The 16,901-nt window shown below is 43.3% G+C and overlaps 8 protein-coding genes across 8 annotated transcripts; 3 read left to right on the top strand and 5 right to left on the bottom strand.

Moving 5' to 3' along the window:
* Nucleotides 1–231: 231 nt before the first annotated feature.
* PGK1 (phosphoglycerate kinase) lies at nucleotides 232–1,485 on the top strand (the record flags this gene model as incomplete). Its single annotated transcript, XM_018854195.1, has 1 exon — nucleotides 232–1,485. One exon carries the CDS (start codon nucleotides 232–234, stop codon nucleotides 1,483–1,485), a length of 1,254 nt encoding a protein of 417 aa, XP_018712268.1.
* Nucleotides 1,486–1,627: 142 nt separating this feature from the next.
* On the bottom strand, nucleotides 1,628–3,583 carry FAT1 (long-chain fatty acid transporter; the record flags this gene model as incomplete). The annotated part of the gene is made up of 1 exon (XM_018854194.1): nucleotides 1,628–3,583. One exon carries the CDS (start codon nucleotides 3,581–3,583, stop codon nucleotides 1,628–1,630), a length of 1,956 nt encoding a protein of 651 aa, XP_018712267.1.
* Nucleotides 3,584–3,704: 121 nt separating this feature from the next.
* Nucleotides 3,705–5,711, bottom strand: METBIDRAFT_192260 (uncharacterized protein). Its single transcript, XM_018854848.1, has one exon. The coding sequence runs from the start codon at nucleotides 5,557–5,559 to the stop codon at nucleotides 4,075–4,077; it is 1,485 nt and encodes a 494-aa protein (XP_018712266.1). The 5' UTR covers nucleotides 5,560–5,711; the 3' UTR covers nucleotides 3,705–4,074.
* A 151-nt stretch (nucleotides 5,712–5,862) lies between these two features.
* On the top strand, nucleotides 5,863–7,290 carry COX15 (Cox15p; the record flags this gene model as incomplete). Its single annotated transcript, XM_018857417.1, has 1 exon — nucleotides 5,863–7,290. One exon carries the CDS (start codon nucleotides 5,863–5,865, stop codon nucleotides 7,288–7,290), a length of 1,428 nt encoding a protein of 475 aa, XP_018712265.1.
* Nucleotides 7,291–7,370: 80 nt separating this feature from the next.
* Nucleotides 7,371–9,383, bottom strand: METBIDRAFT_42826 (uncharacterized protein; the record flags this gene model as incomplete). The annotated part of the gene is made up of 1 exon (XM_018857591.1): nucleotides 7,371–9,383. The coding sequence occupies one exon, from the start codon at nucleotides 9,381–9,383 to the stop codon at nucleotides 7,371–7,373; it is 2,013 nt and encodes a 670-aa protein (XP_018712264.1).
* A 225-nt stretch (nucleotides 9,384–9,608) lies between these two features.
* On the top strand, nucleotides 9,609–10,878 carry METBIDRAFT_32214 (RNA polymerase II subunit B1 CTD phosphatase). Its single transcript, XM_018856011.1, has one exon. It carries the CDS (start codon nucleotides 9,716–9,718, stop codon nucleotides 10,493–10,495), a length of 780 nt encoding a protein of 259 aa, XP_018712263.1. The 5' UTR covers nucleotides 9,609–9,715; the 3' UTR covers nucleotides 10,496–10,878.
* On the bottom strand, nucleotides 10,569–12,334 carry METBIDRAFT_32213 (uncharacterized protein). The gene has a single exon (XM_018856010.1). It carries the CDS (start codon nucleotides 12,292–12,294, stop codon nucleotides 10,678–10,680), a length of 1,617 nt encoding a protein of 538 aa, XP_018712262.1. The 5' UTR covers nucleotides 12,295–12,334; the 3' UTR covers nucleotides 10,569–10,677.
* A 199-nt stretch (nucleotides 12,335–12,533) lies between these two features.
* Nucleotides 12,534–16,328, bottom strand: ROA1 (Roa1p; the record flags this gene model as incomplete). Its single annotated transcript, XM_018857464.1, has 1 exon — nucleotides 12,534–16,328. One exon carries the CDS (start codon nucleotides 16,326–16,328, stop codon nucleotides 12,534–12,536), a length of 3,795 nt encoding a protein of 1,264 aa, XP_018712261.1.
* Nucleotides 16,329–16,901: the final 573 nt, after the last annotated feature.

The following is a 16,901-nucleotide window of genomic DNA, read 5'->3' as shown; positions in this document are numbered from 1 at the left end:
CTCTATTTTAGCCCCAGCAATCGAATTGCTAATTGTTGGCAAAATGGTGTGGTTTCTAATGGTGCGACGGAGGATGGTAATCCGCCGAGTCAGAACTCCGAGCGAGCGAGAGCCTGTCAGACATATATAAACCCGCAACGTGCGCACCCCGCCTGCGTTTCAAAAAGCAGAATTCGTTTTTATCTATTTTCACAACCAGGTAAACAATTGATACGCCTACTTGAATACACAATGTCTTTGTCTAACAAATTGTCTGTTAAGGATTTGGAGCTCGCCAACAAGAGAGTCTTCATCAGAGTCGACTTCAACGTCCCTCTTGACGGCACCACCATCACCAACAACCAAAGAATCGTTGCTGCTTTGCCTACCATCAAGTACGTTTTGGAGCAAAAGCCAAAGGCCGTCGTTTTGGCTTCTCACTTAGGCAGACCTAATGGTGAGAGAGTCGAGAAATACTCTTTGGCCCCAGTCGCCAAGGAGTTGCAGTCGTTGTTGTCTGACCAAAAGGTCACTTTCTTGAACGACTGTGTCGGCACTGATGTCGAGAACGCCGTCAATGGTGCTTCCGCCGGCGAGGTGTTTTTGTTGGAGAATTTGCGCTACCACATTGAAGAGGAGGGCTCAAGAAAGGTTGATGGAAACAAGGAGAAGGCCTCTGCCGAGGACGTCCAGAAGTTCAGACAGGGCTTGACTGCATTGGCCGACGTGTACGTCAACGATGCTTTCGGAACCGCCCACAGAGCCCACTCTTCTATGGTTGGTCTCGACTTGCCTCAAAAGGCTGCCGGGTTTTTGATGGCTAAGGAATTGGAGTACTTCGCCAAGGCTTTGGAGAACCCAATCAGACCTTTCTTGGCCATCTTGGGTGGCGCCAAGGTGTCTGACAAGATTCAATTGATCGACAATTTGTTGGACAAGGTCGACATCTTGATTGTCGGTGGTGGTATGTCTTTCACTTTCAAGAAGGTCTTGGAGAACATGCCAATTGGCACTTCCCTCTTCGACGAGGCTGGTGCCAAGAATGTTGAACACTTGGTTGCTAAGGCCAAAAAGAACAACGTGGAGATCGTCTTGCCTGTTGACTTTGTCACTGCCGACGACTTCAACAAGGACGCCAACACCGGTGTTGCTACCCAAGAGGAGGGTATCCCTGATGGCTGGATGGGTCTCGACGCTGGTCCAAAGTCCAGAAAGCTTTTCGACGAAGCTGTTGCCAAAGCTAAGACTATTGTTTGGAACGGTCCCCCAGGTGTCTTTGAGTTCGAGAAGTTCTCTCAAGGTACCAAGTCCTTGTTGGACGCTGCCGTCAAGTCTGCTGAGGCTGGCAACACTGTCATCATTGGTGGTGGTGACACTGCCACTGTTGCTAAGAAGTTCGGCGTTGTTGAGAAGTTGTCTCACGTCTCGACCGGTGGTGGTGCCTCTTTGGAATTGTTGGAGGGTAAGGAATTGCCAGGTGTTGTTGCCATCTCCGACAAAAACTAGATACATAGACAGATTTGATATTTGTCCATAAGATAACAGGCGAACATGTTTCCGCGAAAAATCATGACTTTTGTATTATTAAAGGTATTGTGGTTCACAAAGCCAATCATGATCTATTAAGATAAATCGATCAAAAGCGCGCTTACAACTTGGACGCACCGCTCATGATCCGAGTCCAAGAACTCTCTGTCAACTCTTCATATCTAGTTTTGTTCAACCAGTAAATCAACTCATTTCCGTTCTCTCCGTTGGGTAGCTTCTGGCTTTTGAACTGATTTTTCGGCACTTTGTGGTTGTGAGATGCTTGAATATATTGCGACCCAACTTTGACGAATTGCGGAATTGCGTACTTTGGCAAGTTTCGGCTTACGTGTTGGTAAATTTTATCAAGTACCTCCTGATCACTTAGACCATCTTTCGGGTCGACAACCGCAAATCCAGCTCTTCCCTCATGCTTAGGCACTTGGACACCAACAACGACAGATTGCTTGATGGCACCTGAGCCCATAAGCTCATTCTCGACTTCTGTAGCCGATACATTTTCCGACTTCCAGCGGAAAGTATCGCCTAATCTGTCCACGAAGTACATCAAGCCGTCTTCATCCATTCTCAATAAGTCTCCAGACCTAAACCATGCATCACCTTTTTTAAAAACATTTCGAATGATTTTTGAACTCGTGGCTTTCAGGTTTCCATAGTATCCCTGAAACGTCCCTTCTATATTATTTGGATTGACAATCTTCATCAAAAGTTCACCGGAATCGTTTGTGTTTGCTCGCACACAAAACCCAGTTGATGGATCTCTCCATATTTCGCTTTCATCGTCTGGGTTCATTTTGACAATTGCTTGAGCAAAGCTCAAAATTGTATTAATCAAAGAACCGTATTTTCTGCAAGCACCTACACCATAATCTCCAAACTGAAGACTGGTTGTGGCGATAGGAGATTCAGTAGAGGCATAGAATTCTCCAACTCCCTCGATGTTGAAGCGCGATTTGAAATCTTTCCAGATATCACGACGCAAACCATTTCCATAAGCAATCTTTACATTGTGATTTCTTTGGTCAGGATGATCATTTGCATTCAACAAGTATCGACACACTTCGCCCACATATTGTACGTGCGTGGCTTTCACTAATTTGGCCTGTGTCCAGAACGTGGAAGCTGAAAACTTTTGACATACACTGACACATGCACCAGACGCAAGTGCCGGGCAAACGCCTAACATTGCTGCGGTCGAGTGATACAAAGGCATTGCAGTCATGACAACGGAGTTCTTATCAATCTTCATCACAGTACCAAAAAATGCGCCTGCCATGAAAGCCTTTTTCCAAGATAAAATAGCTGGCTTTGGTAAGCCTGTGGTGCCTGAAGTATAAATGAGAGCACAGCAGGAAGAGTCTGTATCATTTGGTCTTCTAGTAACATTAGGGGCCCTATATCTAGGGCTTGAATGAGTGCTTATCACAGTGAATAATTGGGTCTCGTTCATATAATTAACTTTCACTTCTGGAAGTTGCTCATGAAGACTATGTTCTGATTCTTTGATAGCATCTGCACAATCTGGATCAACAAATACCTGGCTTATACCGGCAGTTTTTATGCAATGAATCAATGGCTTACCTTTGATATTGTAGTTCAAGAACGCGGGAAGAGCCCCAATATTCCACAATGCCATCCACATGACTATGAACAAAGGCTTGTTCATACAGTCGATACCGATCGTGTGTTCTGATGTGACACCATAGTCGTTCCTCAAGATGTGACTGAGCCTCAAAACCATATCATACAATTCCTTATAAGTGTAAGACTCGATTGAAAACTGTTCGTCGTATATCGGAAACCCGCTGGAATCCTTTTTCAATGGTACAGAACGTTTTGGACGAGGGAACGAAACAGCTTCCTTGCTTGGGTATTTGTTAGCAGATTTCTCGAAAGCATACCAAAAACTGGCCCTTTTTTTGTAAACGTTGTAGGAGTATGGAATAATCACTCTGGCGATCTTTTGAATGAAAAGTAGATCATCCGAAACATGATACTTTGCATCGAGCAATTGTAAGCCAAGCGTCGTTGCCGCAGCAATTTCAAGAGCAGACATGATACTCTGAAAACGTGGAGAAATGTGAATGTGCCTTAGAGAAGTTTAGTTAGGAGATTGGCAGAAGAGGAAGGTATAATTCAAAGGTAGATACGGGAATTGCGGAATTTCTTTTCGCGAGGTTGAATATTATCAGGTTCCAACGCACTGAAATTCCTGTGTGTCAACACAGAATGTATGAGCTCGCTATTCAAGAGCACATGGTGGAAAACAATCTATAAAGAGAGACAGTGCCATCTCATTATTAATGAAGCAGTGAATTTAAATAGAAAAATACAAACTTTAAAGCTCAATCAAACGCAATAGCCGTGCTTTGGTATTTGGTCTCTCTCTCGTTGCTATCGTAGATCGGTGACAGACGCTTCCTACAGTACGTTGCGCAAAGCTCGAGAAATTAATATGAAATAGCATGCTCTTGCTCAGGTCACACTACGATTGGTATACCGATATTCGAACTAAGCACCTTAGTCTCCATGAAATACCAGGGTGTTTTAATCAAAAGTCAGCCATGATCCTGGCGCCCCTCCATGTTGTCTTGCTCCATGTTCATCATTTAAATGGGTAAATTTCATTGATTTGTTCCAGGAAACGATCTCATGGAATCGTTCACTCAACATTTCCACAACATCAGCTGCTTTATCTCTCACAGAAGGCGGCTGATCAGTCCAAAGACCCTGGAAGATGAGCTTTTGGATTATAGAGCCGTTGGAAAATATGTCGTCTGGGTGAATGCAACAATACACATGCGGCTGCAAGACCTTCAATAAGACCTCGTAAAAAAATGCTTTGATACTGTCTCGCTCAGTAGAATGTAATGCTTGCCCAAGTAACTTTGCTAACTCAACATGCAGATGGCATTTTGTCTGACTGGCGCAACAGTAAAAAATGCCGCTTAGCTTGAACATGCAACGGTTTCTTATGGGTTTGGCCATCACAGGAGTTCCCAAATATAGATTACAGAAAAGCCTGAAAAGACTAAACTCCAGTAAAACAACAGGCTCAACGTGCTTTGCAAACTCATATTCAGCGTATTGGGACATCTTCTCTGTCTTGAAATGCATACTGTCATTTGGTACAACTTCTTGGATTGTGACGGTCCCCGCTGTTGCCCCAGCCGACACGATAGTTTCTTGAGCCAATTTCGCAGCAACTGCTAATCGGAAGCCTTGATCCCAATTCCAATGTTCCCAGAGAAATACGAAAGCCAAATCAAGAAGGGCAAGCTGAAGAGATGGAATAGTATCCGATGTGCTGTAGATGACCAAAGTATCTATGATTGTTTCCAATAGGTCGCAAAGCCCTCCATGGAAATGTTGAGCATTTGTGTAAGGTTCGCTGAAAGAGGTTGCGCTGACTACCCTAAAAAGGCCCATGCATCTATTGGATAAAAGCGGGTCATTCAAAAGGATCTGAACTAACTTCAATTCTTGGTCCATTGCGTATTTGTCTATTATACGCGAGCGAGGCAATGTAATATTGGGGATCAACAAATTGGAGAGTCTTATCTTGTTGGGCTCGAAAGTCAACTGTGCGATATTCACGTTCATGCTTTTCAAGTCTTCCAACGGATATATGATGCGAGGCCGTACCGGCATCGAAGCTTCCAGACTCTGGTCATTTGAAATTGGTGCACAATCATTTGCTGTTGCCGATGACTCCACTTCATTAATCTCGATAGATTGTGGCTTCACTTGGGCTATGGTAGTATGTCCATTGCGACTTTTCCAGCGTCTCAACAAGTTTTTCGACTCTTTTAGGGTGCTATTAGCACAAGGAAACTCCGCATTTGCTCGAAATTTCAGTTTCGAAGCTACAGCAAGCTCAAGCTTTTTCCCGGAAATATCTCCATGTCCCCTTCCTCTTCTCACAAACCCACGTATAATTAAAGCGGTGACCGCTAGAACCACCGAACTGAATACCGCTATCAAATAAATGTAGATAGCGTTTGCTATCAAGGCAGTGCCATCTAGTAGCATTCTCGGCAGTTTCGGAATACGAGATCTTTTGTACTAAATCAGGAGAAATGTTTGCTTTTGGAAAACAGCACATTTCACCGCGCTGCCTTCCAGAATCTTTTTTATTTGCACCCAAAAAATGTATGTGCCAGCAGCTGAATGAATGCGAAATTTATTCCATAGCGCATCATGTGACTGACAATACCAAGCCATATGATTTGCAGCGCGACCGTCTCGAGAGGCACGTGACCGAGCCGCCACCACCCCATCAGCTGAGATTAGATGAACGCATTCCGATTTTGACAGACCACTAAGTGAGCAGCCATGTTTTGCCGGTCCGGCTTTTATTTCACCAGGAACATGAGTGTTCTTAAAATTATGACAAAGGCTTCAGGCTCACGGCTCAATATTGTCAGAGAGAAAACAACACCCTTGACGAGAATAGTCCTGAGTCTCCGCGTCTCTAGGCCCTACTCTTCTTACTTGCATACCAACCCTATCTCCACGAAAATTGGTGTCAAGGAGTCCGCGAGCAAGCTAGTAAAAAATGGATACCCTGTGATCTCTAGCAAAGCTGCTGGCTACTGGTTAGTGTGTACCTCTGGATTGATATTTGGTATTGTCGTTGTTGGTGGGTTGACTAGATTGACTGAGTCGGGCCTATCCATAACCGAATGGAAGCCTGTAACAGGTACAATCCCCCCACTCAACGAAGTTGAATGGCAAGAAGAATTTCAAAAATACCAGGAATCCCCCGAGTTTAAGCAACTCAACTCTCACATTACTTTGGATGAGTTTAAGTTCATTTTCAGCATGGAGTGGGGCCATAGATTCTTAGGAAGGTGCATAGGTATGTTTTTTATCGTGCCCGCAGTATACTTTTGGAAAACTGGTAGGTTTAGTGCCCTCGTGTCAAAGAGGGTAGTGGGGTTGACCGGGTTGTTAGGATTGCAAGGTGCCATTGGTTGGTGGATGGTGAAGTCAGGTTTGGACGAGGAACAGCTCAGCGAAAGAAAATCCAAGCCAACTGTCTCGCAGTACAGACTTACAACCCACTTAGGTGCTGCTTTCCTTATGTACTTGGGTGTGTTGTGGACTGCCTTTGAGATTCTCAATGAAAACCGCTGGGTGAAGGGCATGAAAGCCGACCCTAAAAAAGTTACCGATGCACTTGCAATGTTGAACAGTAATGCTCTTAATAAAACAAGAAGTATGGGCTTGGGTCTTATTGTTTTGACTTACTTAACAGCTATGAGCGGTGGAATGGTCGCAGGCCTTGACGCAGGTTTGATTTACAACACCTTCCCCCACATGGGAGATGAATGGCTTCCATCTCATGGAGAACTTATGTCTCCCGTGTTTTCCAGAAACGATGATCACTCAGATTTGTGGTGGAGAAATCTTTTCGAAAACCCAACTACCGTGCAATTGGTTCACAGGATTCTCGCCACCTCCACATTTTTCGCCATTTTTGCCGGTCACATGTACGTGAACAAGAATAAGGCTGTTATACCGGCCCGTGCCAAACGTACATTCCATGCCGTAATGGGTTTAGTAACGCTTCAGGTCACATTAGGAATATCCACATTGATCTATTTGGTTCCGATTCCCCTTGCCGCTGCACATCAGGCTGGGGCTTTAGCTCTCCTCACGGGTTGTTTGGCCTTTGCAGCAAATGTCAAGAGACCAAGACCGCAGACGGTGAATTACATCAGCTCGATTATGAAGCAGAAGCTACTCAAGAACCACTAATGGTGCAGGGCACGCTTGTAAATAGGTTCGGAGTTGATACCGTGTACATAAAAATTTCGAGTTGCTCAGGTATCAAAGATCTACCAAATTTTTTTGCTAGACATCTCGTATCTGTGTACTTTGTGGAGTGAGTCAAGACGTATATCTTCTGTCCCACCCATCGATCTCAAGTTCCTTTCCAAAAGTTGCTTGTTTCTTTTTTCCTCAAGTGTAGGAGGAACTTTCTCTCCAAAGTCATACAAAGAAGATCTCATTGTCGGATTAATGGACGAAGATTCCGTGTTCGGAATTCCGGGAATAAAGGAATACTCAATTTCCAGCTCCAAAGGAGACGTTAGTTGACTGTCGTCGCAGTAGTTCCCACCTGCTGTATCCTGAAGAGATAAATGAATGCTTGAGTTCTTTAATAATGGTGGACAATTCAGCAATAATTGTGACACAGGTGGGCATGGAGCGTCCTCAGTTTCACTGGGATGAGATTGCTCATATTCTGTTTCAACGGAATTCTGATGTCGGCGAAGTGTTCTATCTTCCTTCGAATCGCCAGAAGATTGTGATGATGAAGAAATATCAGCTTTGAGTTGTAAGTTTTGTTGGAAGGCTTCGTGATTGTGTTTTATGAAACGAGCCCACTTTAAAAGCCATAGACCCAAGAGAAGTCTGGCGACTAGCAAAACAACAAAGGCTAGCACTATTAGAACGACACTTGAAACTATGCTCAGGATTTGCAGACAGGACGGCAAGAAAAACTGTCTCAAGTCTTTAAGCGCCATTCTCAAGAAGCATATTGTAAGAGGTATAATTGGAAGACCAATTCTTCGAGTCAATATGATATAGTCTGACACTTCATGCAGCGTACAAGTCTTCGAGTTAGAAGTGAAAACTTCTTTGAAATCTGTGCTAAGAACATAAAGAAAATTCTCATATGTTCTGGGCCTGATGAGATTAAATTTGCTGATGTAACAATGTTTGATCCAATCCACGAGTATCTCGCTACCGAGGACTACCACTGAAGGACCAAAAATAGCTCCGAACCACTTGTTCCAAGACTTCCAACTATCTGGAACCAAACTCAACTGAGTGCTGCTCAACTGAGACAAATTTCGCAAGGCAATGACAAAAAGCATGATTGATAATTGAAAGCGCTCAGTGAGATCAGACATTGTGATCTGGAATAATCCTTCACGCTCAAACTTTTTGAAGACAGCGCCCTTGAGTTCACTGAATTGATTGGAAAGCAATAGAGCTAATAAAGCATTGGAGTAGGAATTTGCAGCCACATGAAGGGCAACTGACTGATATATTAGCACATATGAGTGACACGCAAAAAAGACCAAAGCAATGACTGAAAAAAAGACAAGCTTGCCGAATCTATTTGGAGTCATGTTGGTCAAAGGGAGCCCCACAAGAACAGTAAAGATTTCCAGGGCAATACTGGACAAAAGTTTATCGGTGACTTCCAAGACTCCAAACATCACATACAATTTTATGTGCGCCTGTCCTCGGATATCGTGGTATAGCCTAGAGACTTCAAGCAAACGGGTTGACAAAAGTGCGACTGAAGAGATGATAAGAAGCAACGTTATCAAATCACGTTTCACAAAATGTAGTTTTCTTATTAAGATCGTCATATCCCGCTGTGGTGAGTATAGAAATTCTTTGAAGGCTGTGAAAGTGACTATAGCTATTTTGAGTGGTACTAGAGTGAACAACGTGAGGAACGCGTTCGAGCACACAAGAAGGCCGAAACATATGAACTTCTCCAAATAGAAAGGTACCTTTACCATATTGGCCAATTGTTCCTGTGAATTCTTAGACTCCCCTTTATTTTCGGCTGAGCTTGATTTCGTAGACACGCTTCCAGGTAAATTTAGCTCGAGCACAAGAAGCCGGTATAAGGACACGAGTTTCTGCCTCGATTTCTTCCTTTGTGCTTCCTCTTTTGGCACGTCATTAATATAATTAAGTAAAGCTGTTGTTGAGGATCGAGGCCGACCACTGTTAGTACCGGCGGATGAGACACTGGTGGATGGGGTGGGTTGTAGAGCGCCAAGCGTAGCAGAAGGGTTCTCGCGACGCCTTATCTTGGCCATATCACAAGTCCGCGATTATTTCTTTCAAGAAATATAAGCTTTATGTCAATTTCACTAATGCAGATACGTGGATGATTTTTTTTACTCCTGCAATGCTGAGAGGGATAAGAATACTTAGCTAATACATGGAGCCAGTGCAGAAGAAGGTGGCCCACAGTTTCGCTCTACTCAACTCATGCTAAGTGCAGTACTGGGTTAAGCGAACAGTATTATCAGTTGGGCCCGATAAATTGGCCCCACCATAAAAAAAGGATCACTGGGCAGTATACTTCACACCGAACAATCTTGAGTATATATGGCATCTACAACTATTCATACACAGCTACCAGAAAATGCAAACCTTGACCGTCGAAGACTTCATCAAACATTTGGGTGCTGTTTCAAGCCATGACTTGCTCTCGCCTGCCGAGGCGTCGCTGCTACAACTTAAGATAGCAGAGCTCCTCTTGGACTACTCTGTCGACGTGTCACTTCTTAAATTTTTGAGCAGGTTTTTGACTCCACAGCTCTATGATGAGCTTGTAGAGGAAAAAAATATAGAACATCAATGTGGGTACCTCGTCTGTGGCCAACTACCAAAACGGCAGGTCCGCAGGGCTTCAAGCGTCGATGGGGCCCATGAGATGGCGACGAAATTTCGTATCTACAACAGAAAACCATCCATAATTCTTCCTAACACATACTCTTCCCAATATTGCTGCAAGGATCACTACCAGGCTTCGCTTTTCTACCGCAATCAGCTCTCGCTGGAATCATTGATATCCCGGAAGGGCATAATGGAAGTACCCCCATTCGCAGAAACAGCCGGCGTATGGTACGAAAACAATATTACATGCTTGGAAGAAGTTTTGGCCAAACATAGAGAATTGAAAGAACAAGGGAAAACTTTGGGTGATGTCATCGCCATGATGAATGGTTTATCTGTTGCCGATGGCGACAACGAGACTACAGAGTTAGTCAAACTCATCGAGGATTTCGAGATCATCGAGAATCACAACCCGGAGTTCATTGCACCAGGCTTTGGTTTAGAAGATGAAGAAACAGAGTCTGCTGCAAAAGGTGTCGAGGGATACATTACCAATGACCGATGCTACGGTGGTTATGTTGTATGAGCATATCGCTAGACGAAGACGCATCCCCCACGTGCTCCTCTTCAATAGAACATAATGATTTTTTACGAAGGGAAAACCCAACTTTGACGATTCTTCACTATTTTTGACATATGTAGATAGCCGCATTCTATAACTCTTCATTGGCAGTGAGCAGAGACTTCAGATATAGACGCACTGCACACTTAGGCTATATTGAGTCGCTTTTTGAATTCATAGCCCATTTTGTAACCTGAAAGGCCTGCTTCTTTGAGGTAATCACCCAATGATTTTCCTGTTCCAATTCTATCTTTCTCAGGAATCTCGCCATAGTTGAAACTGGTATGATGGCTTCGGTGAAATAAGTCAGAATGTGCACAAACTTTATCTCTTTCCAAAAGACCAATCAAATTGCCGAGCTTTTTTGATGTTTTCTCGAAATTAAGGTTCATGCGTGCTTGCAATGCAGCCCTCCTTTCCCAGATAGAACTGTTCTCAGTGATCTTGTACTTGGTAAAATACAGTTTGACTTCATCGTCGATTTCCCTAGAGGCCGTGTCCAAAGGCTCGTGCCAACCTTGGATTATTTGCTGACGAACTTCTCTCAACTTGTTGGAAAACTTTGCATCGTTAAGTGCGCTTGATCCATAGACCATCTTCAATTCTTCAACTTTGATCAAGAATTCCCACTCAGCTTCTTCCAGCACAATCTCTTCATAATACCTTTTGGGATACATGATCTCATCAATGGAAAACCCCTTTGAGCCTCTAACAGCATATCCATCGCCAAACTTTCGCTCACAGATCCCCTCTGCTTGAGAAGAGTCGAGTTTCCAGATGAACTGCTTGCGTATGACTCTAGTCAGTTTTTTCACGTCGATAGCTAGCTGCTTCATGCGCTTTTCGTCCTTGACTGGCGCCCTTAAGAAATGAGCTTGCATTATACCCGCCAGTGTGCTTATTATTTTAACTTTCACTGGCCCATCTTTGTTGACAATTCTTTGGTACTTTTCAAGATAGTGTCTCTTGTTCAACAGGTACTCTATTTCAGGTTTGATTATGGTGTTGATGTGATCCATGTCATAAGCTGCTTTCAACACAGCTGATTTTGTTGACCCTGGAATAAGATCAGACACTCTGGGAAGCTGGAGTGCTTGCTGACGTATACTGTCAGAAACATGAGGCAATTTGAACGGATTTGGTATTTTACCCTGCAACTGCAACCTTTTCAAGTAGTTCCGCACAACCCATGCCGCATTATCCTCTCTATTTTTAAGAAGTAACTTATAACCTTTATCAGTACTAGGACTAATTATTGAAGTCATCTTCTTCTTTTTGGACAAGACACGTTTCGCTTGTAGTGGGTGCATTTCTTTCAAATGATGCTCGTCGATCACTTCTTTATGTGATTTATAATCGAGAATCCAATTACTCCTTCGTAGCTGTGCTGTTCTTTCTGTAACAACAATGTCTATGAGGTCTACCCATAATGCTGCATTATTGGGATCGCTTTGAATTGCTCTCAATGTCGTTGCAAGGTGGTGACCTTGCCAGAGCTGGCTGTAAAAGACATGATCCTTGACGTCTTTTGGTTCAGCAGAAAACTTTTGTAGAGCAGTATGTCTGATTTCAGAGAGTAAATAATCTCGATACTGCAATTTGTCGATGGATGCCTTTTCAATTTCGTTTTTGAGCTCTGTAGAGTAGTCTGTTCTGGCTATGAGTATGGGTGCCTGATCGCTGATTTTCCTTAAGCCGCGTATAACGTCACGAAATAAAGATCGTAGTATCAGACCATTATTGACTGGAACACATATACTCATGATGATGCAGAAATGAATGTGAAAGTTGTGACAATGATCGTCAGAAAAGACATGCGCATCACCTCACTCTTCTCACCGTGCAGTTTGGATGCATGGCCCACAATGCGATTTTCGTATTAGGCAGAAACTCGATATCAAATGTAGGGGTCCTTTTTATGGTAAGAGCACGATGGGATTTGAATATTGAAGTCTGATATATTTCCGTTTCATAACTTGCAAGTAGTGTCTATATAAAAACTTCAGAAGTACCGAACTCTGAAGTACGCTGTTGACACAGATATAATTCTGTAGACCACTAAGCACGCAACAAATGCCCCAAACAGCGACAGAAGATCAGCCTCGAGCCCGTATTCCTCGAGAACTGCCTCTCCAGAATTCAAAGAGCAGGTTAGGTCTGCGCATTCGAAGATCTGGTCTTTGAACCCCAAGTTTGTACATATCTGCACGAGATATTTAGCGGGATTTATGTAGTTCCAGGCTTTAAAAAACTCCGGCATTTGTAAAGACATAGTACCCGCCATAAATAGACCGACAACAAATATGTTTGTGAGAAGGTTGGTCACCAAGCCCATGTGATTGAAGATGCTGTTGAAGAAGATACCCGCGGCCTCACCACAATTAATCGATAATGCTGAGCAGAAAAAGATGGCGAAATACATCTCTGGTGTCCTAGGTAAACCAATGACAAAAACAACCAACGCAGAGAAAAATGCACTTGGAATTATCTCGAAAGGAAGCTCCACCAAAAAGTATGCACTGTGGAATATAGCCACTCCATAGGTATTATCTTTATACTCCTGATGAAACAAGTCTCTCTGGGATGGGTAGATGGAAAGGTTGTTTACCAAACCACAGAAGTATAAGTTTGCAATACTTTGCGTTAACCCAAGCCTGTTACTGATGCCTTCTTGTGTGTTTCTGAGAGGTGAGAAAAACACAGCGTAGATCAAAGCCAATGCCACCACAGTCCAAAGACGAGCCACCAAGATATCAACGGCACGGAAAGAGACGACAAATTGTCTACTTACCACAGCCTTGAACAAAACATACCAAGGTATTTCAGGCCTTTTGATAGTTTTGAAATTTATCTCCAGACCAATTTTTTGATCCTCATCAAGCAGAACTTTATCATCCCATTGCTGAATTAAGTACTCAACACGAGCTTGTAATTGATCAGCAGACTCACCCCACTTCAATGAAAGCAAGTCAAGAATGTGGTCGGCTATGTTATTGTGTTGGGGACATTGATGGCCAATTGACGCCAAATAACTGGGAAGACTATTTGTTGTTCCATCGTAAACGACGTGCCCTCCACGAGCAAGAAGCGTTAAAGTATCAAATTGCGAGAACATTTCCTTACTTGGCTGGTGTAGAGTTGTTATGATAGTTGTCCCGGATTGTGCCAATTGCTTCAAAAGCACCAAAATAGATGCAGAAGTGGCTGAATCGAGTCCTGAGGTAGGTTCATCCAAGAATAGAATTCGAGGTTTACCAAGGAGCTGAATAGCGATCGATACTCTTCTTTTCTCTCCTCCAGAAATACCTTTAGTCGATTCAGAGCCAATAGGTGTATCTGCACAATCAACCAATCCTGTCAGTCTCATTAGTTCATTGAGATACATAGGAATGTTCTTGTGATACGAGACAGGCAAACGCAAGCATGCTTGGTAGTACAATGTTTCTCTGACTGTAAGTTGAGGAATCAAGAGATTATCTGTCTGAGTGACGTATGCTGATAACTTTGATAACATGGATGGTTTCACCTCTTGACAATGATTCAAGAATATCTGACCACTGCTAGAAAATGATGAGTTGCCAAGTCGAGAGGCCATGAAGTTTAAGAACGTCGTTTTTCCACCGCCTGAAGGACCCATGATAACATTAACAGAATTAGATCTGAAGTCTGCTGTAACGTTGTCAAGCAACACCCTGGGAGTCTTGGCAGCTAACATTTTTTGAGAACTTTTTACTTTCACACTCAAAGTAATGTTTTTTGTTTGGATGGAAGGTCCAGAAGGCATATCGGCATCTTTTTCGTTTGACAGAGATGCCGACAAAAGCAGATCAAGGGAGTGGGGTTCAGCAGATTCACCTCCAATACGATTTTTCTTTTTCTTTGCAATCTCCACATCATAGCTCTTGAAATAGAATGCAATCATTGTCAAAATGTTGAATCCAAACAACCAAGCTATCAAGTACCCAATGGCGGCACCTGCCCAATTCTGTGGGAACCCGAGCACTTCAAGCTGGTAATCCCCAGTGTATTCCACACACTCGCTGCTGCCAGAAGTATACGGACAATTTCCCTCCCAATTAGTGTACTGGTTTGAGGTGAGCCCCCCAAATGCGTACCAGAAGAAAGCAATATACTTAACCCAACGAACATAAACAGGCATTGTTGCCGCATTGACAAAATATCCACAACCTGAGTTTTGTAGCTGATAAACCACATTAACGAGCATGAGACACAATGAGAAAGAGGACGTTAGGGCGAAACATAACAAGCCCAAGGACATTCCACAAATAACCACGATAAGAATGATTGTGAAATAGATTCCAAAATACTTTCCATCCCCCGAATCTTTGTACGTATCACCAAGCCTGAGACCCCACATGAAGTATGTAATGACCGAGAATATCAAAGCTAGGGGAACATCTTCAACAAAAAATTTGCTCAATCTTCTTGAAATAACATACCCTTTTATGGAAACACACCGTTCTTTGTACTCTTTGATAAACTGAATCCCATCCGCAGCCCAGAGTCTTGACACTTCCATGGTCAACGGAGAAATCCCAATTACTTCCAACAGTGAGTAGAGGGATGAGGTTATTGAGCGAATACCCGAAATATTTGGATCAGGCTTGAAAAATAACCAGCCAACAATAACAGCCAAAATGGCGCCACCCCCATGAAGAGTGAGAAGAGAAACTTTGTCCCGGATTGAAATTAAAGTGGATCTTCTCGCAAGAACAGATATTTCTTTGTATAATGGCAAGGGCTCAGCCGGCTTAAACACTTTAAGATTTTCATGAAACCTTTGTTTCTGCTCTGATGGTGACAAGATGCAGTTGGAAGGATGTTGTGCTCTCCAATGTTGCACGAGCGCATCTGTGATTCTAGAGGATTCAATTTCCTTCTCTATAGAAGTAGTATCTTTGACCAGAACGGCCATTATTTTATTGAAAACACTGAACGAGTCCCGAGCGGAATCAACTTTCAGAATCATGCCTGTGCTTTCCAACCCCGTAAAGAAACCAGTAGATGCTGCCAAGGACCCGAAGTATACGAGCCTACCCCCACGAGTCAACACACAAAGTTTGTCAAAAAGCGACATGACTTCCGCACGAGGCTGGTGGATCAGGAGAATAATAGTTATACCAATCTCTGGAGACGCTAGTTTCTTCAAGACAGATACAAGGGTCAATGCCGAGGACGTATCGAGACCCGTAGTGGGTTCATCTAAGAAGAGAACTTGTGGTCGACTCAACAACTGGATAGCTAGTGAAAGTCTTCTCTGCTCACCACCAGAAAGATTGACCTGCCCCGTAAACGATTTCACAATTTCATTTCGTCTGCGGTCTAGTTCTAAGAGTTCTAGCAAAGTGTCAATGAGCTCAGACCTAGCTTCTTTTGTAACATTTCCAAGCCTTAGCTCTGCTTGATATTTCAACACCTCTCCAAGGGTGAGCCCAGGCATGAAGAAGTCCTCTTGGACCATGTAGGCAGTGGAAATTCTGTTTTTTTCACGGGTTTGCGGGAACGAATATGTCACCGAGCCCGAAAATTTCAACGATGCAGAATTTACGTTTGTCCTCTGAGCCAAAACATTGAGAAGTGTTGTTTTCCCGGAGCCTGAGCCCCCCATTATTGCCATCAAGTTGCTATGTGGTAGATCAAAGGAAATTGAGTCGAGAATTGAGATCGTGCCACTCTCTGCATCTTTTGGACCCACAGTAACCTTTAAGTCATTGACCAGAATTGCAACCCTTTCAGAAGGAAGCACGTGAAGAGCTTCAGAGCCTGAAAATATCATGTTTGATTTATGTCCCAGATCTCGCCTAACGAGACTATCGCAGCTATTTATTGCCGGGGTAAGTCATTGAGCATCGCAACGGAATTTTCAACGGAATTTTCAACGGAATTCTGCAGCTGAACTTGCAGTATAATATCGCGACGAAATTTGGAAATCCGGAACGGGGACTGCGCCGGCTGGCTTCGTTCGTCGCAAAGCTTGCAAAATTTGATAGCATTCTCCGAAATTGTTGTTCCGAACTTTTTAGGAACAATAATTGATATGCTTCTTGAGATAAAAGACTGATCTGTGGAGACCGTAGGAAAGCATCGCATACCTACATTGGTTTGTTTTCCAGTTAGAGTAGCTGCTGACTGCAGATTCTGAACAGCTGCTATGAATAACTGCGCGCTCACACACCAGCAAGGCGAGAATATCATTGAAAGAGCAGGTGTATATGGGAAAACGGCGATGGAATTACCTCTTTCGTACTTTTAGTGTTTTTAAATTTGAGGGCTTGAATCATTTTTGCTTTATCCCTCTTTCCTGTAAATGATATTCTGATACAATATTCTGGTGATAGTTTATATAGCT

The sequence above is a fragment of the Metschnikowia bicuspidata genome (genome assembly GCF_001664035.1).
Source record: "Metschnikowia bicuspidata var. bicuspidata NRRL YB-4993 chromosome Unknown METBIscaffold_3, whole genome shotgun sequence".
Classification (NCBI taxonomy): Eukaryota; Fungi; Ascomycota; class Pichiomycetes; order Serinales; family Metschnikowiaceae; genus Metschnikowia; species Metschnikowia bicuspidata.
Note: the sequence above shows the minus strand (reverse complement) of the source record. Positions and strands in the feature narration are given on the sequence as shown.